The sequence below is a fragment of the Cryptomeria japonica genome, chromosome 4, assembly GCF_030272615.1.
Source record: "Cryptomeria japonica chromosome 4, Sugi_1.0, whole genome shotgun sequence".
Taxonomy (NCBI): domain Eukaryota; kingdom Viridiplantae; phylum Streptophyta; class Pinopsida; order Cupressales; family Cupressaceae; genus Cryptomeria; species Cryptomeria japonica.
In genome coordinates, this window is record NC_081408.1 from 392,070,051 (window position 1) to 392,091,075 (window position 21,025).

At 38.4% G+C, this 21,025-nt stretch overlaps 1 protein-coding gene across 1 annotated transcript in view; it reads left to right on the plus strand.

Annotated features, from left to right (window-relative positions):
* Nucleotides 1-21,025, plus strand: part of LOC131074660 (GTPase-activating protein GYP1) — a 107,318-nt gene that overhangs the window by 29,012 nt on the left and 57,281 nt on the right. Inside the window, exons 2-3 of the mRNA XM_058011325.1 lie at nt 10,779-10,935; nt 11,147-11,330. Of these exons, the coding sequence (XP_057867308.1) occupies nt 10,779-10,935; nt 11,147-11,330 (341 nt within the window). The remainder of the gene's footprint in view (nt 1-10,778; nt 10,936-11,146; nt 11,331-21,025) is intronic.

Here is a 21,025-nt window from a genome sequence, read left to right on the forward strand (position 1 = left end):
TCAATTTTCCCCATGTCCTCGAGTGCATTGTTCATGGCATGCACACAACATGGGGTCCATCAAATGTGTCTATAGGCTGCCTCAATGAGTCTCCCTGCTGCTCTACACACATGGGTTGCATCTGTCACTACTTGGACCACATTTTGTGGCCCGACCTCCTCAATAGCCTCCCTGAGGACCTTAAACTGAAAATCAGCATCTTTGCGATGCCCTGTACAATCAATTGGTCTAAGGAAGTATGGGCCCTCTGCACATGTGACCGTGATGTTGATGAGTGGATGATGGCTAATGTCCGTCCACCCATCCATAACTATGCTGCACCCCGATGCCACCCAACATGCCTTCATCTTCTCCATCAAAAATATTGATCTTGGAATAACATTTATCCAAGATCGAGGTCCTCATTTTCGTCTCACCTGGTGGCACATAAGATGTTCCTCCCTTCACCATCGTAGCCATCATCTCCCTATAATAAGGAGACCGTGTAACATGAAATGGAATGCCATTGGCAAAGAAGAACTTGCCAATGGATTCATCTATCTCATCTCTTAGCTGCACATTAAACATATTAGCAATGGGGTTACTCTGTGGTGTTTGCAACCTACATTTCCCTGCCCTGGTGGCATCGAAAGTGGAAGTGGATGGAGATCCAAACATCATTCCTCCCATTTGCGAAGCATGAGAAGTATGTGGTGGATTCTGGCTGTGCTGAAGGGCTGCCCTAGCAGACAAAGTAGTAGGCATTGAAATATTTGTGTCATCTGGAACCCTCCAAAGCCTATTAAACTCAATTCTGTACTTTATATTTTTAGCTTCCTCCAAAAACTTACAATGTCTCACACCTTTTCATGTCCAAAAAAGAAAGTGTGCATTCACCCTACTGATGCTACCAAACCATTCAGTGTCACAAATGTTGCACTTCCACTTCCTTGTTCTCCCACCTGAATGTGATGTGCCTTGTATTGATATTCTTGAAGCAAACTGTTTGAGAGGAGACTTAGGATCAAAAGGACCCCTAGCATACGGTGCCAACAACTCTTAAGGGCAATCTGTACTAGCTGGTGCACTCGCCATAGAACTAGATTGGGCTCCAGGATCAGCCCCATGGTCACCCCCCTCATTTTTCAGGTTCAAATTCTGAATCATTCTCACTATGAGAATGGATTTCCATCTCATCCTCACTCATGCCTTGGGAGCTCATTGTGAAATTGACACTGCATTTCACAAAATAAAAATAAAAATAAAATCAGCCTAGTTTAACAAATAAATTTATTTTCCTATTCATCTCAAAATGAGATTTGATGTTGAATCTTGAGGGCATCATTTTGCCCTCAAAATTCAACATCAAATTTTATTATTTTTTATTTTTATTTTTAAATTTAAAAAATCATAAATTGTAAATTTTATTTTCCAAATTGAAATTTTTTTAATTTAAAAATAAAAATAAAAATAATAAAATTTGATGTTGAATCTTGAGAGCAAAATGATGAATGATTCATTCATCATTTTGCCCTCAAGATTCAACATCAAATCTCATTTTGAGATGAATAGGAAAAAAACAAACAAATTTAAAGCGTAACAAACAAAGAACCAAAAATGACATTGAAAATCTGAAAATAAAACCAAAAAAAAAAGAAAAACCCTACCTTGTGCTTGAAAAATCTCTGCAAAATGCAGTAGAATCTTCTTCCTCCTCTTCTTCTTGCTTCTTCTCACTCTTTCAATCAGTCTTCTACAAGTTTTCCTCCTCTTCAGCTTGCTGGAAAAAAAAATCAGTCTTTCAAAATGAGAGAGAAATCAACAAAAAACATGGTTTTGTGCTGTTTTGGGGGAAAGGGTGGGGCCCACGTCCAATTAGGGTTACCCACTAACCCCCAAAAATGTCACTTTTAAAAAAAAATTTAATTTCAAAACTTGCATTTCACGTGGGGCGACGGGAGACGTTTGGGTGTCTCCTTGTCCCTCGAGAGAAGTGCGAACGTCTCCCAAGGAGACGTGGAGACTTGCAGACGTCTCCCAAGGAGACTTGAGGACGTCTCCATGTCTCCACGTTTCCTTGGGGGGCGTCTCCCCGTCTCCGACGGTGCTTTGGTGGCAGGATGGCGGGGGACGTTGCGTTCCTGTCCCCCTGTCTCGGACACGTCCCCATCTCCGAGACGCGGGCAAAAAGGGGGGGGACGCGTCCCCGTGGAACATTGGGGACGTCTTCGAGACGCCGGCAAAAAGGGGGGGGACGCGTCCCCGTGGAACACTGGGGACGTCTCCGAGACGCGGGCAAAAAGGGGGGGGGATGCGTCCCCGTGGAACACTGGAGCAACCTCATGCTAATGAGAGTCATGTGTGATGCCAACATCATCTTCATTTGCCCTAAACAATGCAAAATAATTAGGAGCTTGGACTCCATCTTGCTTGATCGTCCAACGATCACTATCATACTTCACCTTGTCCTTATAATCATCCTATCCCCAATTGTGGCCTTAAACATTATTAAAGACAAATTGGGCAATGTCTTTTAACATCTTTAGGAGTCTTCTTTACTTGTCCATTAACTTGCAAGGCTGCCAAATGGAGGGCAACTTTTCTTGAGAAGCTAGTGAAGACCTATTTATTATTTTCAAAAAGAATTTTTGTTCTTTGCATTCCAAAGAAACCATAAACCTTAGCTAGCAATACTAACCAAAGTGTAGACTAAAATTTGATAAATTTAACCTTGCATAACAGAAATCTAAAGAGAATATTAAACCATTCAATTCTATCATTTTGGGAAAAATGATTTAGTTAGAAAGGAAACAATTCTACTCACTTTACATAAGATAAATTAAACACGACTAATCAACTCATCTAAACCACAAACCAGACATTTATTAAGATAGGAAAAACCAAAATTAACAAGCTTTTAAAATATCATTAGCCATTTAAAGAATGATTTCGTGGGTTACTAATAGGGAGACTTCATAATTTTGTTTCTTTTAGCTCAACAATCAATAGGCAATAAGCCCCCAATATGTAATTAAGCTTGTGCATCAGTGCTTTAGTATATGAAATGAAGGAATATACATACTAGTTTCTAGAATGATTCCATAGAGATAGGGCAAAAGCTCCTTCCACTCAACATGTTTAGGATCTCTCCTCACCAATGATTACAGCCACACATGTGAAAATGAACAAGAGAATGATGAACTAAATGACCAAAAGATGAACTCCTTAAATTAATCAAGCATAAGACCAATCGAGAGACCATTTGGTAAATAAAAATGCGCAAGCCCACCAAACGGTCAATCAAGAGATCCCCCCCTTAGCAAAATATGATGATGGCACTTTATACTTGGTGCATGTACAATTGTCATTTGCCAAATCTTCAATAGCGGATGTGATCTTAGTTAATTACAAATATAGGCCAAAAATATTGGATGTATGAAACAACAATTGTGGAAAATTCACACTTTAATAAAGATACTAGAAAAGGGTCTTGCATGAGCCAAACAGAACCTCAAAAGGTCTCAAAATTGCAATTTCTTGAAAATCCAGTCACCAACATTGTCCAGTCACCAACATTGTGAATCATTTGCACCACTGCAAAGCTCTTAAAAAATTAACCAATATAAAAAATTGCTTGAAAATTAGAGTCCAAATGCCCATGAGCGGAGCTTACAAACATGTGCCAAAATAAAATTACCAATGGTGAAGGATCTTGGTTCAAGGGATGCCAATAATGATGTTAGTAAATACAAATTGACAAAATATGGGAAAATGGATGAAATATTTTGTTAGAGCCAATGAAACCCAGTGACGCATTTCCGGCAAAATACTAGCTGTTTCAGAAACAGAAACTGGTCCAGGGACAGGGGGATGGCAGGGGACGTTTCCCTGCCATTTCGAAATCCAAAAAAATTTGCAGAAACATTTCTTGTTAGGGGGGATGACAGAGGAAACTTGGGGGGACGTCTGGCCGTCTCGGGAATGGCCCGGGACATCTCAGATGTCCCCCGACTGTCCCGGGGATGACTGCTTGCTGCCTCCATTTCACACTCATTTGAAAAAAAAAGTCACCCAGCTTTGAAACTGATCAAAGGTAACAGTACATGCATCCCATATTAGGATAATTGAAGAAAAACTTTCATTCTCCCTATGAGAAAAGCCTTTCAAATCTACTAAAAGTAAACAGACCTTCATGTCAGACCTTCACAGTAACATGCTTTGGGTTAATAATTTATCAGAAATAAGTGTTCAGTCTGAATCCTTCTAGGTAAGTCATATGTTTTTGTTTTGATCTGCAATTTCTGCAGTTAAAAGGGATGAAAGTTCAGTCTTAGAGACAATTTCACTAACTAAATAATAAATAACAATTGTACGCCCACTAATATGTACTATTTCCTTTGTTGTCATAATATATTATAATTTATTAGAGAAAGACTGAAATGATAATGACCAGCTGAAAAGGAGCACCGAGTAGTAATCCACAAAAGGAGGTACAATTCATGACAAATATCCAGAAAAGAATCTACCAAAGAAATATGGCATTTTGATATTCATATTTACATGCATGTTGACAGTGATTCCAAATTCAATGAATTATATTTATAATATGAATTTTAACTCTCATTTCAACTCAATTATTATGTATAATGTATATGATAAGTGATTTAAATTTTAGATTTATCAAGTTACATTGTTTTTTTTTTGATAGGTAATAGGCCGTAGCCGCAATATTTTGAATTATTATTATTATTATTATTATGTTTGATTAGATTTGACCCAAGACCTTCCCCATTCTATTGAAGGCCAAGTGTCACAACTTAGAATTCCACTTTAGATGTCCCTATTGGGAATTGAACTTGGGTCTCCACAGTGAGAACCCAGTGTTTTAACTAGTTAAGCTCAACCCCTTTGACTATCAAGTTACATTGTTATCATATCAATATATTTGAAATTTCCTTGTATGTTTTAAATTTTCCCTATTTTTATATAGCCGTCCCCTTTGTTGTCCCCTCCGTCCCCAAAAATGGCAAAAAAAAAAATCCTTCCTAGAAACCCGTCCCCCTGTCCCCCCGTCCCCCCATCTCGGAAACTCGGGGTAACATAGGTTAGAGCTCAATATTGTTGTTGTTTGCCCTCAAAACTAAATCAATGAAAATCACCTTCTCTAGGTACAAAACCACTTTCTGTATGGCACAATACTACTTTAACACCCTTGGGTACTTGATAAAGGCTGTAATCTTAGAGAGGGTAGGTTTTTATACCACTAGTGATAGTCAGGGAAATCGTCAAACTTGTAAGGCTGCATTGAACGGGGTTGACCTTGGCTGGTTATGAACTGGGTGGCCCATGCTAAAACATGTTTTTGTGTAGGTCTTGCCACTTGTTATATAGGTATGGTGTTTTTTGGGGATCATTATCGAGGTACTCTCGAACTCTTGGATATATAAAAACTATAGAAAAAACATAAAACAAATTTTTATATACCTTATGTATGCCACTTGTGTAAGGATTACATAGAGAACATTCCTTAGAGGTGCTGCAGCAATGGTACAATCCATACAAAAAGGAGAAGAAAGTTTTTGTACAGCTTTGCAAACAAAATTGTCAAAAATGAATGAATGAATAGGCAATCCTAGGGTTTCGAGGTGGTACAAACCCAATGGCATTTTTTAAGCTGGTCCAAAGTGCACCAAAAACCTAGTGACCTATGGATGCCCGCAAGAAACTAAGTTCCTCAAATTCTTGCAAACCTCACTTATGAAGTTTGTCTTAGATGGAACAAAAGGCAAAACTAGTAATATTAGATCCTCTGGACACAATTAAGTATTTCGAGAGCTACTCCATCATTATTCACTTCATGAACTTGCAAAACAATGGCACACACAAGCCTTTGATCCTCAATGGAGATGGGAAAGCCTTGAATCACCTCTACCCTCTAATACCATGTAATCTAGCAATAGAGCAACGAAATCCAAAATCTTGATAATACAAACAAGTCACAAAAGCCAAATTACACATGAAAATTGAAGATTGAAATTGCTACACGTGACTCTTCCTTTGGAATGAGATGCAATTGCAATGTACAAGATGAGTATAAGATGGATTGCTTGTTCAAGAGTGAGCTATAAGTGTATATATATAGGATATGACACCAATAGATGGGTGTGCACAATCATTGTGATATAAGGGGAAAATACAATGCTATAGTACAAGTCTCCACAAAGTACAAAAGTACAAACATCTTTATTAGATGCATATTACCTCCTTAAGAAGATGCCTACTATTGTTCAAGGAAGATAACAGCTATCCAAGTAGATACATACATAAGTAAGCTTATCCTAGGTGCGCACTAGTGCAATAAAATAATTAATTAAATGTAAGAAAATAAAAATACATCAACAAACCTTTTCAGAACATGAAATATCCCCAACTCTTTTGATGTAGATTTGGCAAGTTCCCATGCCTTCCAAATGGACCCGAAAATTGGGAACCTCTAGGATTGATCCTCAATAGGAGCAAATAAAATCTAGCAAAGATAAGTTTTTCCATTTAGATTTCTGTTTAGGGAAACTAGAACACATTTAGGGCAAGATCACCAATAGATAATATAGTTCCAATAACCGTCACCTTATTGTCATGTTGACCCCCCAATAGCCGTCATAGTGAAAACACCATAATAAATTTGTTTTGTACCAATAGCCGATCATTTTTTGTAATTAATTGGTCCATTTGTGCACCACTATTGGAACATTTGTGCACCACTATTGGGACATTTGTCAACAAGTACTAGCGATTTTGAGTTGACGGTTACTAGAACATCTTTAGTTAGGTATCGGGCGACACTTTGAAATGTGTACTTTTTGACCTTTGTGCGCATAACTGATTCCACAGAGTGCATCGTTACTACCTAGAAGCCAGATCAATAGCTATAAGCAGTTAAGTCGCATACGAAGACAACTAAAAAAAAATCAAAATCTGATGTACCGTTTAGGATCTGTGGGTGCGCAAAGTTAGCTATGACGGCTATTGGTGCTCTTCCCCTATTCATTAGGAGAACTTTCCATGGCACATTACTGACGAGAGTGGATAATCCATTTTATTGCTAGAGAGACCCAATGGAGAAAAAAGATGCTGCCAATCTTAACAGGTTTGTTGCACAAATCTTAAGAGACATAATGTCACTTCCTTGACAAGAAGAGTAACATACCATGTTAGAAGATAAAGTTTACTAACATACTTGAAGTCTTCTTGCAAGAGATAGAAGCTAGCTACTCAAAATCTTATTCATCACCCATTTCCAAACTTGTTTGAAAGAAGGGTATAATGCAAAGGGTATTCCCAAACATCTGATTAATTTACTAGGGCCACTTAGGACCACTGATTTTGAATAACCACTTCGCAGGAGAATTAGAGCAGCAAAGGATCTTAGATGGAGATTTCAGACCTAGATGCAAGACAATACAAAGATAGTCCATTTCTTGATTTTTCAAAGTTTTGTTGTTCTGGAAAAAGGGAATAGTGACTAGCAATTGGAGCAAAAATAAACATTGTAGGAGTAAGTGGACAACCCTATGTCATGGATCTTTGCAATGGGAAAAGGGTTGGACAATTCACCACTGACACAAACTTTATTAGAGGCATCAACAAAAGAGACTTGCACATATTTGCCAAATTTCTTTCCAAATCCCAGAGCTCTTATAATCATCAGGATGAAGATCCATTCTATTATTTCATATGTGTTTCCAAGTCTACGAAGGTCATGCCAATATTCTGCTTTGAATCCTTAGCCTATCACATTCCTTTCCAAGTAGGAGTAATGTTTTCTAGAAATATCTCCCCTTTGCAAACCCAGTTTTGGAGGAGGGCACAATTATAGAAAGAGTGTTTTTGATCCTAAGAGTGATAATTTTGGGAACAATCTTATAGGAAATTTAACTATTTTATGAGTCTCCAATTCTTGATTTGAGTGATATATCCCTCTTTGGGAAGCAGCTTGATCACCAATTTGTTACCCAAGGTCCCAATAGAAGTAGCTTTGTTACAAGTATTTAGGAGACCAGGGCTGATCCAATCTTGGTTCCTTTTGTAGAATTTATCAAACTTAGAAATAACATTTTTGGCCCTGAAGACATCATGCCTATGTTCCTCTTATAGATGGCCGTAGGGAGAACAATCGGAGCTGACAACATAATTGGTCCATTTATGGTGAACAAATATAGAGGAGCCATCCCTGCCTTTGTTATGACTGATTGAGAAAAACCTAGCACTAGGCCAAATATATTTGCGAGCACACTCTAGATCAAAACTAATAGATCTTATTTCCTGAAGTAGCAGTATATCCAAATTCTACCTCATTATAAAAATTCCTGTCAAAAAACCTTTTGTCATTGGCTTCAAACCCTCTCACATTCCAGTTGATAATCTTAATAAAAAATGGGGTCAAGAGGGTTATTGAATGAGGTAGGGGTGGGGGGATTCGACTCTTTTCCTTTACTATAAGGGTCCTTAATCCCCACCTTAGCTGCTATCAACATATTATTTCTACACTGGCTTCTGAATTTCACTATTTGCAGGACAAGGACCACTCTGATCAACAAGCATTTTTTGCCTTTCAAAAATGAGGGGTTTCTTGCCATTTCATGAATAATCAGAACTTGAGAGGCTCTGGTACTTTCAGCCAAAGAAGAAGGATGGACAACCTGGCAAGAGCTAGGAAGGTTCTCAGGGTTGTAGTTAAGCTATCCAAACCTCTTTTATTACAATAACCTGATTTTCCCAGCTCTCAAGGGGTTTCTTCTGGAGTGTAGTAGATGAGGCAATATTACTAGCTAGGTTACTATTCACTACTGAAATAACCTCATATTCATCCTGGTTTACAACACTATTGGGAACACTACTATTTAAATCAATAGAAGACAATTTAAGTTCAGAATCCTTATCAGTCATATCTAGGCCAGAGTCATAAGCAGCCAAAGAGCCCTTGAATTCCTGTAATTGCCCTCCTAGGTTTTCTCTTTATAAGAGGGCAATCTTTCCTGTAATTGCCCTCCTATGTTTCAACTTTTGAGGGAGTAAAATTGACAAATGTGGTGGCAGATTACACAACTGAATCCATATGGGAGCTGACTAACACAACATCCTCAAGCGTAATGATAGGACCTTGTGAAGAAGTTCTAAACATAAAGCAATTGACTTTCCAAACTTTTCTTGCAGTCACTCTTTTCTGAATGTTTCCTTTCTTTAAAACAAAGAAAGATAATTCATTTTTGCAACAATCTACAAGACATACAAGCCACCACAAACTATCCCTATCCAGTAATCGTAAAACTTCCTCGATTGTCGCACTTCCAGAGTCGAGCAAATGAAGAAAATACCAACTTTTTGAAATCATTGTTCATCATTATCAGTCACAGTTTTCATAGCTTCCCTCGATTTTAGGGCATCCAGAGTCAAGAAACTGAAGAAAATCCCAACTTTTTGAAATCTTTGCTCCTCATTATCAATGGGAGTTTTCATGGCTTCATTAGGATTCTTGGAAATGATAATTGAGGCCTTACATTTCTTTCCTTTTGCTTCGATCTGTGCTTGAACAAGCCCTTCTTCTTGCTCAAGCACTTCAAATCCAGAACCTACAGGAATCCCCACATTTTCGTCACTCACAAAAACATGGCTAAATATTTTAGCCACTCCAGAATTATCATTTCCAACTGAGTTATTGTTTGCCATGGCATCAATGAAATCTATCCCATCTCGAACATTCAGTCAGATTTCACCGTACCACCACTAATCGTCTCACGCTACCAATAAGAAGAAATACAAATTTGTTGATTTCAGCCTATACAGAATGGAACTGCCAAAATCAAGTAGACAACAATTTTTGAAACAAACACACGAAATATTCTAATTCTAACAAAAAAACTAATGCACACTATTATAAAGAAGATTCAGAAGACCAAGGAGCAGCAAGGAGGGCAGAAATGGGGAATGACTCTTTGTCTCCATCACCAAAGCTCTTCTTGCTGCTCTTCCATTCCTGATTTTTTTATAGAATTGTAGTATCTATAACTGTATAACATGACACCCAGGTCAAGTTTTCTTCAAAAAACACATGACCAACCTAGTTGATCTAGATGATCCTTCTAGAGCTTCCCATACAAAGGTAACAGTTTATCAAAGATAAACAGGCGAGTACCTCTTAGATGACAAAACAAACTATGAAGGGAGGCAATTAGATCTTCTTACAAATTGTCAAAGATCCTCAAAATTTTATAGTACAATAGGGCTCATCAAAATGAAGCAATCCTATATCTCTAGCTTTTAAGGAGAGCACAAGTAAGAAATGTTGCCCTCATTTGGGATATAGGATATTAGTCTCAACAAGTATTTAATCAGATCATACACTTAATTGATCTAAAGGGTTCACAGAACCTCACAAATAGTGATGTTCATGACTTAAATTTTAAATGACCTTTGAGATCTTCAACAATATACTATCAGGAAATGGACATTTGTGGACCACAAATAGTCTGTTTGTAGAAACTTTCCTTAAATACCATGAGAAATCAGGCTGCTTACTTAATTCTTGAATCGAATTAGAGGGACTGGATTCTGGTTCTACTATGATGCATTTCCTTTTTTGATCAATCCAATTTAGATGTCACACAAGTTGGAGATAAATTATATTATTATATATTTCCTTTGTTTTTCCTTCAAACATCATTCAATTATTGTGTATGAGTTTGGTATATTTATTGTACACTCTCCATTTGCATATAAATATTTTTATGTTGGTTCTATAGATTGCTTAAAGGGCGCAGTTTTCCTGGTAAAGTTCTTTTGAGCCGAAAAACTGAGGATGCAGTCAATGCTGATTCATCTGAACCTACTTCAACCACTGGCATAAGTGGCTTAGAAAATGAATTAGGGACAAGCCAAAGTTCAGAGGGGGCAGCCAAGGTTTTCATTTTTATCCCTAGATCTTATTTTTATCTGTTCATTTTTGTTAAGCCTGGCTTGCTATGAGGCTTTAGTAGAACTGAGTGCCAAGAGTGTTGCATAGAATGTTTCAATTATTGTCTTTGCACCCTGTTAGTTTCAGCATAGAGTCTGATTAGTTTTATGGTTGGGCTTAGCTTTTTTCTGAGTTTCTTTAAATGTATTGTTATAGAGAGATTCTCACAGTGATGGCAGTGCAACAAGTTATGCAACTGAAGAAAAATCAGCTCCATCTTTTAATAATGAAGATTATAAAGCCACCGAATTCCAGAAATCAAACTCTGGTGCCAGATCAACAGATTCAACACGCATTGCAAAGTTTGTGAAAGAGTTATCTTCTTCAACTGTTGAATTAGGTACTCCATCTCTATTTTCATTTGTTTGGAAGCACATTCTCAAAAATTTCATTCTCAAAAATTTCTGTAGTCGGTTGTATAATTTACATCCTTTATATGCTTTTTAGTTTTTAGTTTTATTGATGAAGGAAATGCCAATTTTAAGTAATGATCCAATATTATAATGTAGTTGCATTATTGCAATGAAAAAGAAAATGACAACGATTAAATAATGAAAGTGACAATTCTTTCATTTGTTTTGTTATTATCTGTTCTTTTCTCATCATGCTATTTTATAAAGTTTAGCTTATTGACTATTTTATTCTCTTTTACACACACAATAACGTATTCTACTTATACCACTGCCATCTTTACCTGTATTTATGAGATAAAACCAGAAATATAACGTTATTATTTGGTAAAATAGATGGTAACATTGTGGTGGCAACATTCAAAGAGACTTAAGATAAAAAGGTCAGGGTCAGTTTCTGAAGGATGGTACCTGTATTTATGAGATATAACCAAGGCTATTGTTTTATATTCTTTGTTAAACACATCCTCATCATATGAAGATACATGCACTTTGATGGAGGCATTTTTGGACTTTGTCATACATCTTTCTTGAGGCATTTTCCTTAAGCTCTAGTCTCAATTTTTTTTTGTGTTCTCAACATCACTTGGCTGCAATAATTCACCCTTTTTATTGATCCCACATACATGATCAGTCGACGAAGCCTGTAAAACAATGTTGCTTTCTTCTCATTTAGTTTTTGCTTATTTAGGAGGTCTTGTAACCTATAAACCCATTGAAATCAATTTGTTTTCAGTCAACTAGTTTTTAATCTTCTCAATTTTGTGCTCAAATAATCTTTTTGATAACTCATGAGCTATAGGCGAGACATCCTGCTTTTTCCTCCAAATGGCCAAGAAGTTATTAAGTAAAAATAAAATTATTGCTCATTAATAAACCTGAGTTGCAGAATTTGTTGAAAAGCATTAAAATCGAAGACTGACTGCGTTGGAGCGATACTGATGATGAATAATATAAATTGACTCTCTCTCCAAGAATCTTGTAGAACACATCAGAAGTTGGTAATAATTTCAGAAAGTACATACAAGCCTCTAGACTATTTGAACTCACTGGTAACATCAAATAACCTTTTGATAAGACTGTCACACATTGAGAACCCAAAAATGGGGACATTACAGACTTGGCGAGTACTTGTCAAAAATTCCCCGCTGCGAGTTTTTGCAAAGTTGATTCACACGGTTTTAATTAGTGAGTACTCATTGGATGCTTGCATTGAGCTTAAAATCCATCGAAAAATTCAAGGAAAAAGCATGAAAAATGCAGATTTCTGCCTTTATGAGTCCTATTCGACCATGTTGTAAACACACAATAGCATTCAAGAGCAAATTGGAATGTTTTTTTACATGATTTTTTTCTTTTTTTTCCAAGTTTATGAATTTATAAATTATTTCTAATTTTTTAAGGATGTAAATTTACAATTTTTATTGCATTGAGTTCAATTTATGTAATTTTGTTTTTGATTTACAGTTACATAGATTTATTTGAATTTTAGATTTTTAAAATTTTTTTTTTCTTTTTCTTTTAAATATAGGTTAAAACATTTCAATTTTTCAATTGCATTTAAATCTTACATGATTTTAATAAAAAATTCGTATTATTTTTTTTGTATTTTTTAAAGACTCTTGTTTTTGTTTTTATTAATGTGCTAGGTTAATAATGGCATCCGACTTTGGATTAGGTTCAAACTTAGCAATTGGAAGCAGTATTGTTGGAACTAAAACCCTTTGAAGTTGTGACTTGGCTTGGAAACATGCTATAATGGGACCAATAATGGGGAGTGTGATTTATAGCTAGTGCATGAGGAAGCTTAGTGGAGGCATCAATTGTCTCAAAAGTACCATCTTCCAGGGATTCCTATTGTGATTCCAAGGCATGTATAAAGGTCGTAGAAACATTGTTTGAGCACAACCATCTTTGCAAGATATAGGGTGGAGAAAGGAGGCACACAAAGAAACAGATAAGGTGTTGAGACATGGACCAGCTAGGACTTGAACCTAGGACCTTCCATACGCTGCTGGAGTGCTCTATCACTGAGCTACTGGCCCCTCTTGGACCAGTCCATCGTCGGTCTGTGTGTGGCTTATTTCCAACACCAACACCTCCCCTTAAGCCACACCTCTCATGTGCTTGGGGCTCCTAGCTTGGACCTGGCTCTGATACCATGTTGAGACATGGACCAGCTAGGACTCGAACCTAGGACCTTCCATACGCTGCTGGAGTGCTCTACCACTGAGCTACTGGCCCCTCTTGGACCAGTCCATCGTCGGTCCGGGTTTGGCTTATTTCCAACACCAACATAAGGCATGCATCGAATTTTGGTATCACCAACCAACGATCCCTCAATGTGGAAAAGAGTCCATATTGGGAGTATTTGGTGATAGTATTGATAATTGTAGAGAAAGGGTACAAGGCGTCCTCTCTAAAAGAGTTAAGTGGGATAATGTTCCAAGATGCTATTCTAGAAAAAAACAATTGTGGAAGATTGAAAGAAGCAATGCTGAAAGTTTAGATGCATAATTCTTTCGAATGGGTGGATGGATGGAAGGAACTACACCCTCATAAATTTTTTAGTGGCTTCAAATGGGGAGGTGATTTTCTTGAAGCCCATTGATGCTTCCAACAAAATAAATAACTTAAAAACTTTGAGCTTGATGTTGAAGGAGGCAGTTTAAGTGGTGGGCGTACAAAGTGTTGTGTGAGTTGTGATTGAGAATGCAATGACACATGTGACAGCTGGAAGATTTCTCCAAGAGAGGCATTTGACACTTTTTTGGACCCCTTGTGCAACCCATTGCCTTGAATTTCATTTGAAGGAATTAGGCAAAATTGGTCAGGTGAGATTGACTGTAGAAAATGCAAGGAACATAACAAAATATATTTATAACCACATTCAAGTGATTTTCTAATGTTTCAAAATATTTTTAGTTAATTGAAATCCATGAAGCAAGGAACATAACAAAATATATTTATAACCACATTCAAGTGATTTTCTAATGTTTCAAAATATTTTTAGTTAATTGAAATCCATGAAGCAAATATTTGTGAGTGAAGCGTGGCTAGACTCAACATATTCAAAGAAGGCCAACTGAGAGAGGATTGCAAAGATAGTTTTTGACGATGTCTTTTCCAAGAGAGCTATAGAGGTTGTCAAGATAATTTCCATCTTCAATTTAAAATTCAAACTAAATCCTTTATTTCTAAATTTTGAAATAGTTTCATTGTAACTTTGATATGTTTGTACTTTGTAGATAATGGAGCTATTGGTGAGGGTTTTGTGCTTAGTGGATATGGAGCAAAACCCAATAGGTACATATATGATTTATAGGGTCATGGATAGAGCTGAAGGGACCGTTCAAAACTATTATGCTTTGATAGGAGTTGGAACAACTACACCAACTTATTCATACAATAGGGTGCTTCCTCAACACCCTAGAATTTTCTTTGAAAGCTTCACAAAGACTAATAGCGAGGTTATGGAGGGACTCTCAACATTTATTGAGAGGATGACACTCGAGGTTGAGGGGGGAGACCTCATCATTTTAGAGTTGTAGAATTATAAGTAAGTTAAGGGGAGGTTCTTTTCATCGCCCCTTGCTACTAGAGGAAGATCCACCTAGATACTAGGTAAGAAAAATTGAAGTCCTATATCTTACAAGTTACAAATTGCAATTATTAATAAAATATTCTTTGTTTACAACTATTGAATATCTTATTTGGAAGTTCTTGGTGGGATGATTTTGGTGGAAATACCCTAAATCTACGAAAGCTAGCACTTTGAATTTTGTCTCAACCTTGTAGTATAATAAATTGACTCAACAATGCTTCAATGACTTAGTTTTTGTGCAATACAAGCTTTGAATTTACACAAGAAAGGTTGAGGACGAATTGGTGCAGCTTATTGAATGATACTGATCCCTATTGTGATTGTATTATGTAGGATGATGAACCCTCCTTGTTTATAGAGGGTGATATTGCTGATTTTGGGAGGTAATGGAGGATTTGGCTATATAAAATGTAGGAGAGATTGTATTCTCATTGGATGACATTGATGTGGTAGAGGAGTTATTGCCATTCAGAAGTAGCGTGGAGCCATATGCTCAATCTTCTAGGCTAGGCAAGTAGTAGCAATTGAGTGAGGACTAGAATCTCTACCTCCCAATTTTTCAGTAGAACGGAGAAGAGGAAATTGAATCTTGTAATTTTTAACTTGCTTAGATATGTAATTTATGATCATGATTTACAAAAACAATCATCATTAATTCATAATAGTTATTAGTTAGCTCTTGAGTCTACGTGATGATGCTATTTTTGTAATGTCCCCTCTTTCCTAGACGATCACTCGGATTTTGAGATTTGCCTTATCCATCTCCGTAGGCAAATCCAGTGGATAGGAGATATTTTTGCTAGCATGGGAGGACTTTACATGCTAGAGATTGACTTTTAGATGCTTATTTAATGAGCAAATAATGCTATTTTATTATAAAGTTATTTTTTCTAAAAATAGAAAATTTCATTAAAGTAACTTTATGAAGTTAAATTATAAAGTTACTTTATAAAGTCAAATTATAACATCATAAAGTAACTTTATAACATCAAATTATAAAGTTAAGTGGAAATTATTTCATAAAGTGAAAACTTTATTTCCACTAACCTGGGCGCACCCCTTTCTTGGACACACTTGTGGACTTGAAAACAAAATTAAATGTGACTAAAGGGGGTGTTGGGGTCCAAAGTAAGAAGGGGCTTATTAAAAGAGAATTCTTTCTCTTATTTGCTTGTTATGTACATGTATTTTTCAGAATTCTTTCTCAGAGCAGCTTTGCCAGGTATTTTCTAGAGGACGAAAACCCATGGAGAATTGTGAATTGGACGAAAACCCAGTTCACCATTGAGGGTTACCTGCATAGGGTTTCTATTTGTGCTTCATTGGATGAATTTTTAGGCAGATTTCATAGGTTTCTTACAGCAATAAAGCATCAAGGGTTTGGTGCATTGAGATCAGTCAAATTCAATAAAAATAAATGCTTCCTAGAGGTCGAATGGACATTGTTTGGTGAAAATTTCTACAAGGGATTCATTGGAAATTGATTGCAGCAGTTACTGGTTGATTGGTGAGCAGATTTGGAGGGTTAGGAACTTCTTTTACTAGCCGTACATTTTATAGGCCAGCCGTACCACCTCCTGCAGGCCGTACCACCTAGAAATGTCATTGGGATTTGTGCAGATTTTTTGATCAGTAATTGTCAGCAGCAAATTTGGAATTCATTCAGGCATCAGGAGTATTTTATGGATCAGTTTGCTTTGGCACTGTAATGTCCCCGATATAATTAAATAGTCCATTTTAAATAATTTATTGTACGGCCCCGTACTTCATAATATATTTTGGGCCCCTTTAATTAATTAGTTAGTTATAAAATTTTTGGTGTCGGCTCGTTTGTAACCCTTCGGGAAACTTCCTGGAGCCCATATATATGGCCGAGTTAGTCATTGTTGTAGGTATGCGAATTTTGATATTTTGTTCTCTCCTGTGCAAATTCTTGTTGGAGTTCTGGTATCCGCCATTTCGGAGGTGAAAGACCCTCCCTATTTGGTATTTGCAGTTTCGGTGAGATTCACCCCTCACCCTATTCTGTTTATTTGTACTCGTTCCGGATTTGGCAAATCTTGAATCTCATCATTGGTTATCACTCCAGTTGCATATTTATTAATCCAATACATTCAAAATTTATTGCTTACGGAAGATCAACCCTTCACTGCACATTCACTGGAGCACACCCTACGCCTTACCTCCCACCGTACGCCATTCCTCCACCGTACGCCCACTGTACGCCTTACCTCCCACTGTACACCTATCGTACACCTTACCTCCCACCGTACACCATACCTCCACCGTACGCCTTACCTCCCACCGTACGCCTTACCTCCCACCGTACGCCATACCCCCACCGTACGCCATTCCTCCATCGTACGCCTTACCTCCCACCGTAACCATATGCCCCACCGTACGCCTTACCTCCCACCGTACGTCATTCCTCCATCGTACGCCCTCACCTTCACTGTACGGTCACACCCACACACTCTCAATATTGTCGTACATTGGCAAGGGAACATTACAGTGGTATCAGAGCTTGTGATCTTGCCAGCCTGTCGTATAGTGGATGCAAGTGTACACCCGAAGGAGGTACCGTTCGGCCGATCGAATGGGGGAACCACAGGATCTTGCAAGTGAAGTAATGGTACTTTTAAGGGAGCTAACCAAAAGCCAAGCTTGGCTCAACGACACCATAATCAGAGGGGAGCAATGACAACAAATCATGGAGGAAACCTTACGACAATTAGCCTTGGGAAAAACGAATGGAGAACAAAATGGGCAGAGCGATGATTCGGTCACGGGAAGGTCAAACGTCCAACGCTTGCATACACGGCCGCTGATGCCGAATTTTCCTCAAAAATCAGAAGCACCCCGCGGGGAGAAAGAACCCACCTTCCAGGAGATGCAAGCACAGTTGAACCAAGATTGGAGGGATGCAAATCTTGAGGGGGACATATCCTTCAAGGATTATGTTGAGCTCCGAATGAAATACTTGGGTGGCAGAAGTCGGGGCTATTATGGACACTATAACAATGACATCAAGCGGAAGGTTGGCAAGATCAACCTGTCATCCTTTGGGGGGACCGAAGCAACATCAGCATGAGCCTGGGTTCAAAAAGCAGATACCTACTTCCAACTCAACCCGATGCCTAAAGATGAAGCTATTAAGTTTGCAGCACTCCACCTGGAAGGGGTCGCGCATGAATGGTGGCATCATGGAATGGTCACTCTCGGCCATGACCAGATAACCTCCTATGCGGAGTTCACCGAGGAGCTCATAGATCGATTTGACGGGGAGGATCCAGAACTCAATTTCAAGGAGTTGGCGCAACTAAAGCAGTTGGGGCCTATGGACAGTTTCATCACAGAATTCTAGAGAATATCTGTGTTGGTAACAGACATCTCAGAGAGGAGATTGGTGGTCTTGTTCATGGACGGGTTGATGGAACCACTGAAAGGTTGGGTGAAAGGGTTCAATCCCAACACACTCTCTGAAGCGATTAAGAAGGTGTGTGACATGGCAACCTCATCTTCTTCCTCCGAGAGTTACTCGCATGACAAACCACCCCTAGCCCTGAGGAAGCCATCATTAGAGGAAGCCATCATTAGATGAAGCCACAAGGCAGGAACTCAGGAGAAGGAAACTCTGCTTTACCTGCAAGGAGCCGTGGGGACCAGGACACCGATGCTTAGCCATTGAAGTGGTGTCCGATAGCAAAGAAGAGAATGAGGAAGATGGTCAACAAAGCACGGGGGAGGCTAAAGAAAACATAGATCGTGTAGAGAGAATCTCCACACTGGTTCGTAGGGGAAGTACCATTGCCGCCCTGACCAGCACTCCTAAGTGCAGTGTGTTTCGGGTTCGTGGCACACTCCAAGGGCAACGGGTCATAGTCATGTTGGACAGTGGGGCCACTCTCAACTCTATCAACTCATCGCTCGTCACTAGGAGGGGTTTGCATACAGAGGAGATGAGGGGTTCGAAGTGAAGGTAGCGGGAGGAAATCTATTGTCATGTACTCATCTGGTTCCACAACTCAGCATCACCATGGGAAACTACACAGTGACAGTCGATTTCTTTGTGATTGATTTGGATGATACAGATGCCATCTTGGGCATCCAATGGATGGAGACCCTCGACCAGTACACACAAAGCTTCAAGAGGATGGAATTCTCATTCGAAGTGAATGGCAAGAAGGTGGTACTAAGGGGAATGTCCAATGGCCGTGTGAGGGAAATTTCGGCAAGATGGATGGAGGCAATATTCAGACATGATGACATCATCTGGGAGAGTGAACAGATTGGGGAGCATCGGAGTCTGCAATTGCTTGAGGGCAAACAATTTTTGGGCCGAGAGGACTGTGATGTCCCCGATATAATTAAATAGTCCATTTAAATAATTTATTGTACGACCTCGTACTTCATAATATATTTCGGGCCCCTTTAATTAACTAGATAGTTATAAACTTTTTGGTGTCGGCCTGTTTGTAACCCTTCGGGAAACTTCTTGGAGCCCATATTTATGGCTGAGTTAGTCATTGTTGTAGGTATGCGAATTTTGATATTTTGTTCTCTCCTATGCGAATTCCTGTTGGAGTTCTGGTATCCGCCATTTCGGAGGTGAAAGACCCTCCCTATTTGGTATTTGCAGTTTCGGTGAGATTCACCCCTCACCCTATTCTGTTTATTTGTACTCGTTCCGGATTTGGCAAATCTTGAATCTCATCATTGGTTATCACTCCAGTTGCATCTCTGTTAATTCGATACATTCAGAATTTATTGCTTACGGAAGATCAACCCTTCACCACACATTCACTGGAGCACACCATACGCCTTACCTCCCATTGTATGCCATTCCTCCACCGTACGCCCACCGTACGCCTACCGTATGCCTTACCTCCCACCGTATGCCTTACATCCACCATACGCCATTCCTCCACCGTACCTCCCACCGTACGCCATACCTCCCACCGTACGCCATACCCCCACCGTACACCATTCCTCCATCGTACGCCTTACCTCCCACCGTAACCGTACGCCCCGCCGTACGTCATTCCTCCACCGTACACCCTCACCTTCACTGTACGGTCACACCCACACGCTCTCAATATTGCCGTACATTGGCAAGGGAACATTACAGGCACATTGAAGATTTCGAGTTTCGTTCATGCCTGCAGGCCAAGTGTAGGGTCTAGTACTTCTATTGTTTCTTCCAACATTTTATTTTCAGTAATTATTGTTGATGCAAATTAAACTAGTTGGCGCCACTGTAGCAAGTTGGACGCTCCTATACTGTGATCTCCTTGGATTCATCAATAAAACTCCTCATCTGATTGGGCGCTAGACTTCTGGTATGATATTCCTCATTTATGGTGTCTCAATCTTTTACTGTTGAATATATGTATTGCTGTTCCAAATAAATTAGAACTCAAAATTTTCTATCATTCCTTTATAAATTTGTATTTTGGTTCAAAAAAATTTGCTATCTTGCATATGTTTCATGGCTGAACTCCAAACTATCATTTGGCATTGAAAATGCAAACCATACTTTGGCAAATAAACTGAAAACCACTTCAATCAGTACTTAAACAAAACTGAAAAATTGGATCAGAATTGGTGGGGATCTTTCAATTTTCTATTCTATTTGTATTCAAATCTAATAGAAATCTTTTCCCCATGCTTTTTAAGACTCATTTGATACATTTTGTAATTGAATTTTACAAAAAAATGTCTTCAGTTTAAGTACATTCTTAAGTTGTTGACTTTTGCCAATTTTTTGCGCTGTCAGAAATTTTTGGACCAAGTCTAGGTCAAGTTTGAGTACGCGAACTATGATATACATGGTTAATCTTAAGTAGCAAAAGGTAAATTATTGGCACCCAAATTTTATAAGTTTTATGGGATTGGAAGTGTAGCTTATGGGTTGGAGTTCACTCCAATTTTCATGAGCTCATTTTGGACTCCATGCTATTTGTAATGAAATTTGTGGGGAAAAAGATTCCATTTCAGAAAGAGCTTACAGAATTATGAGGA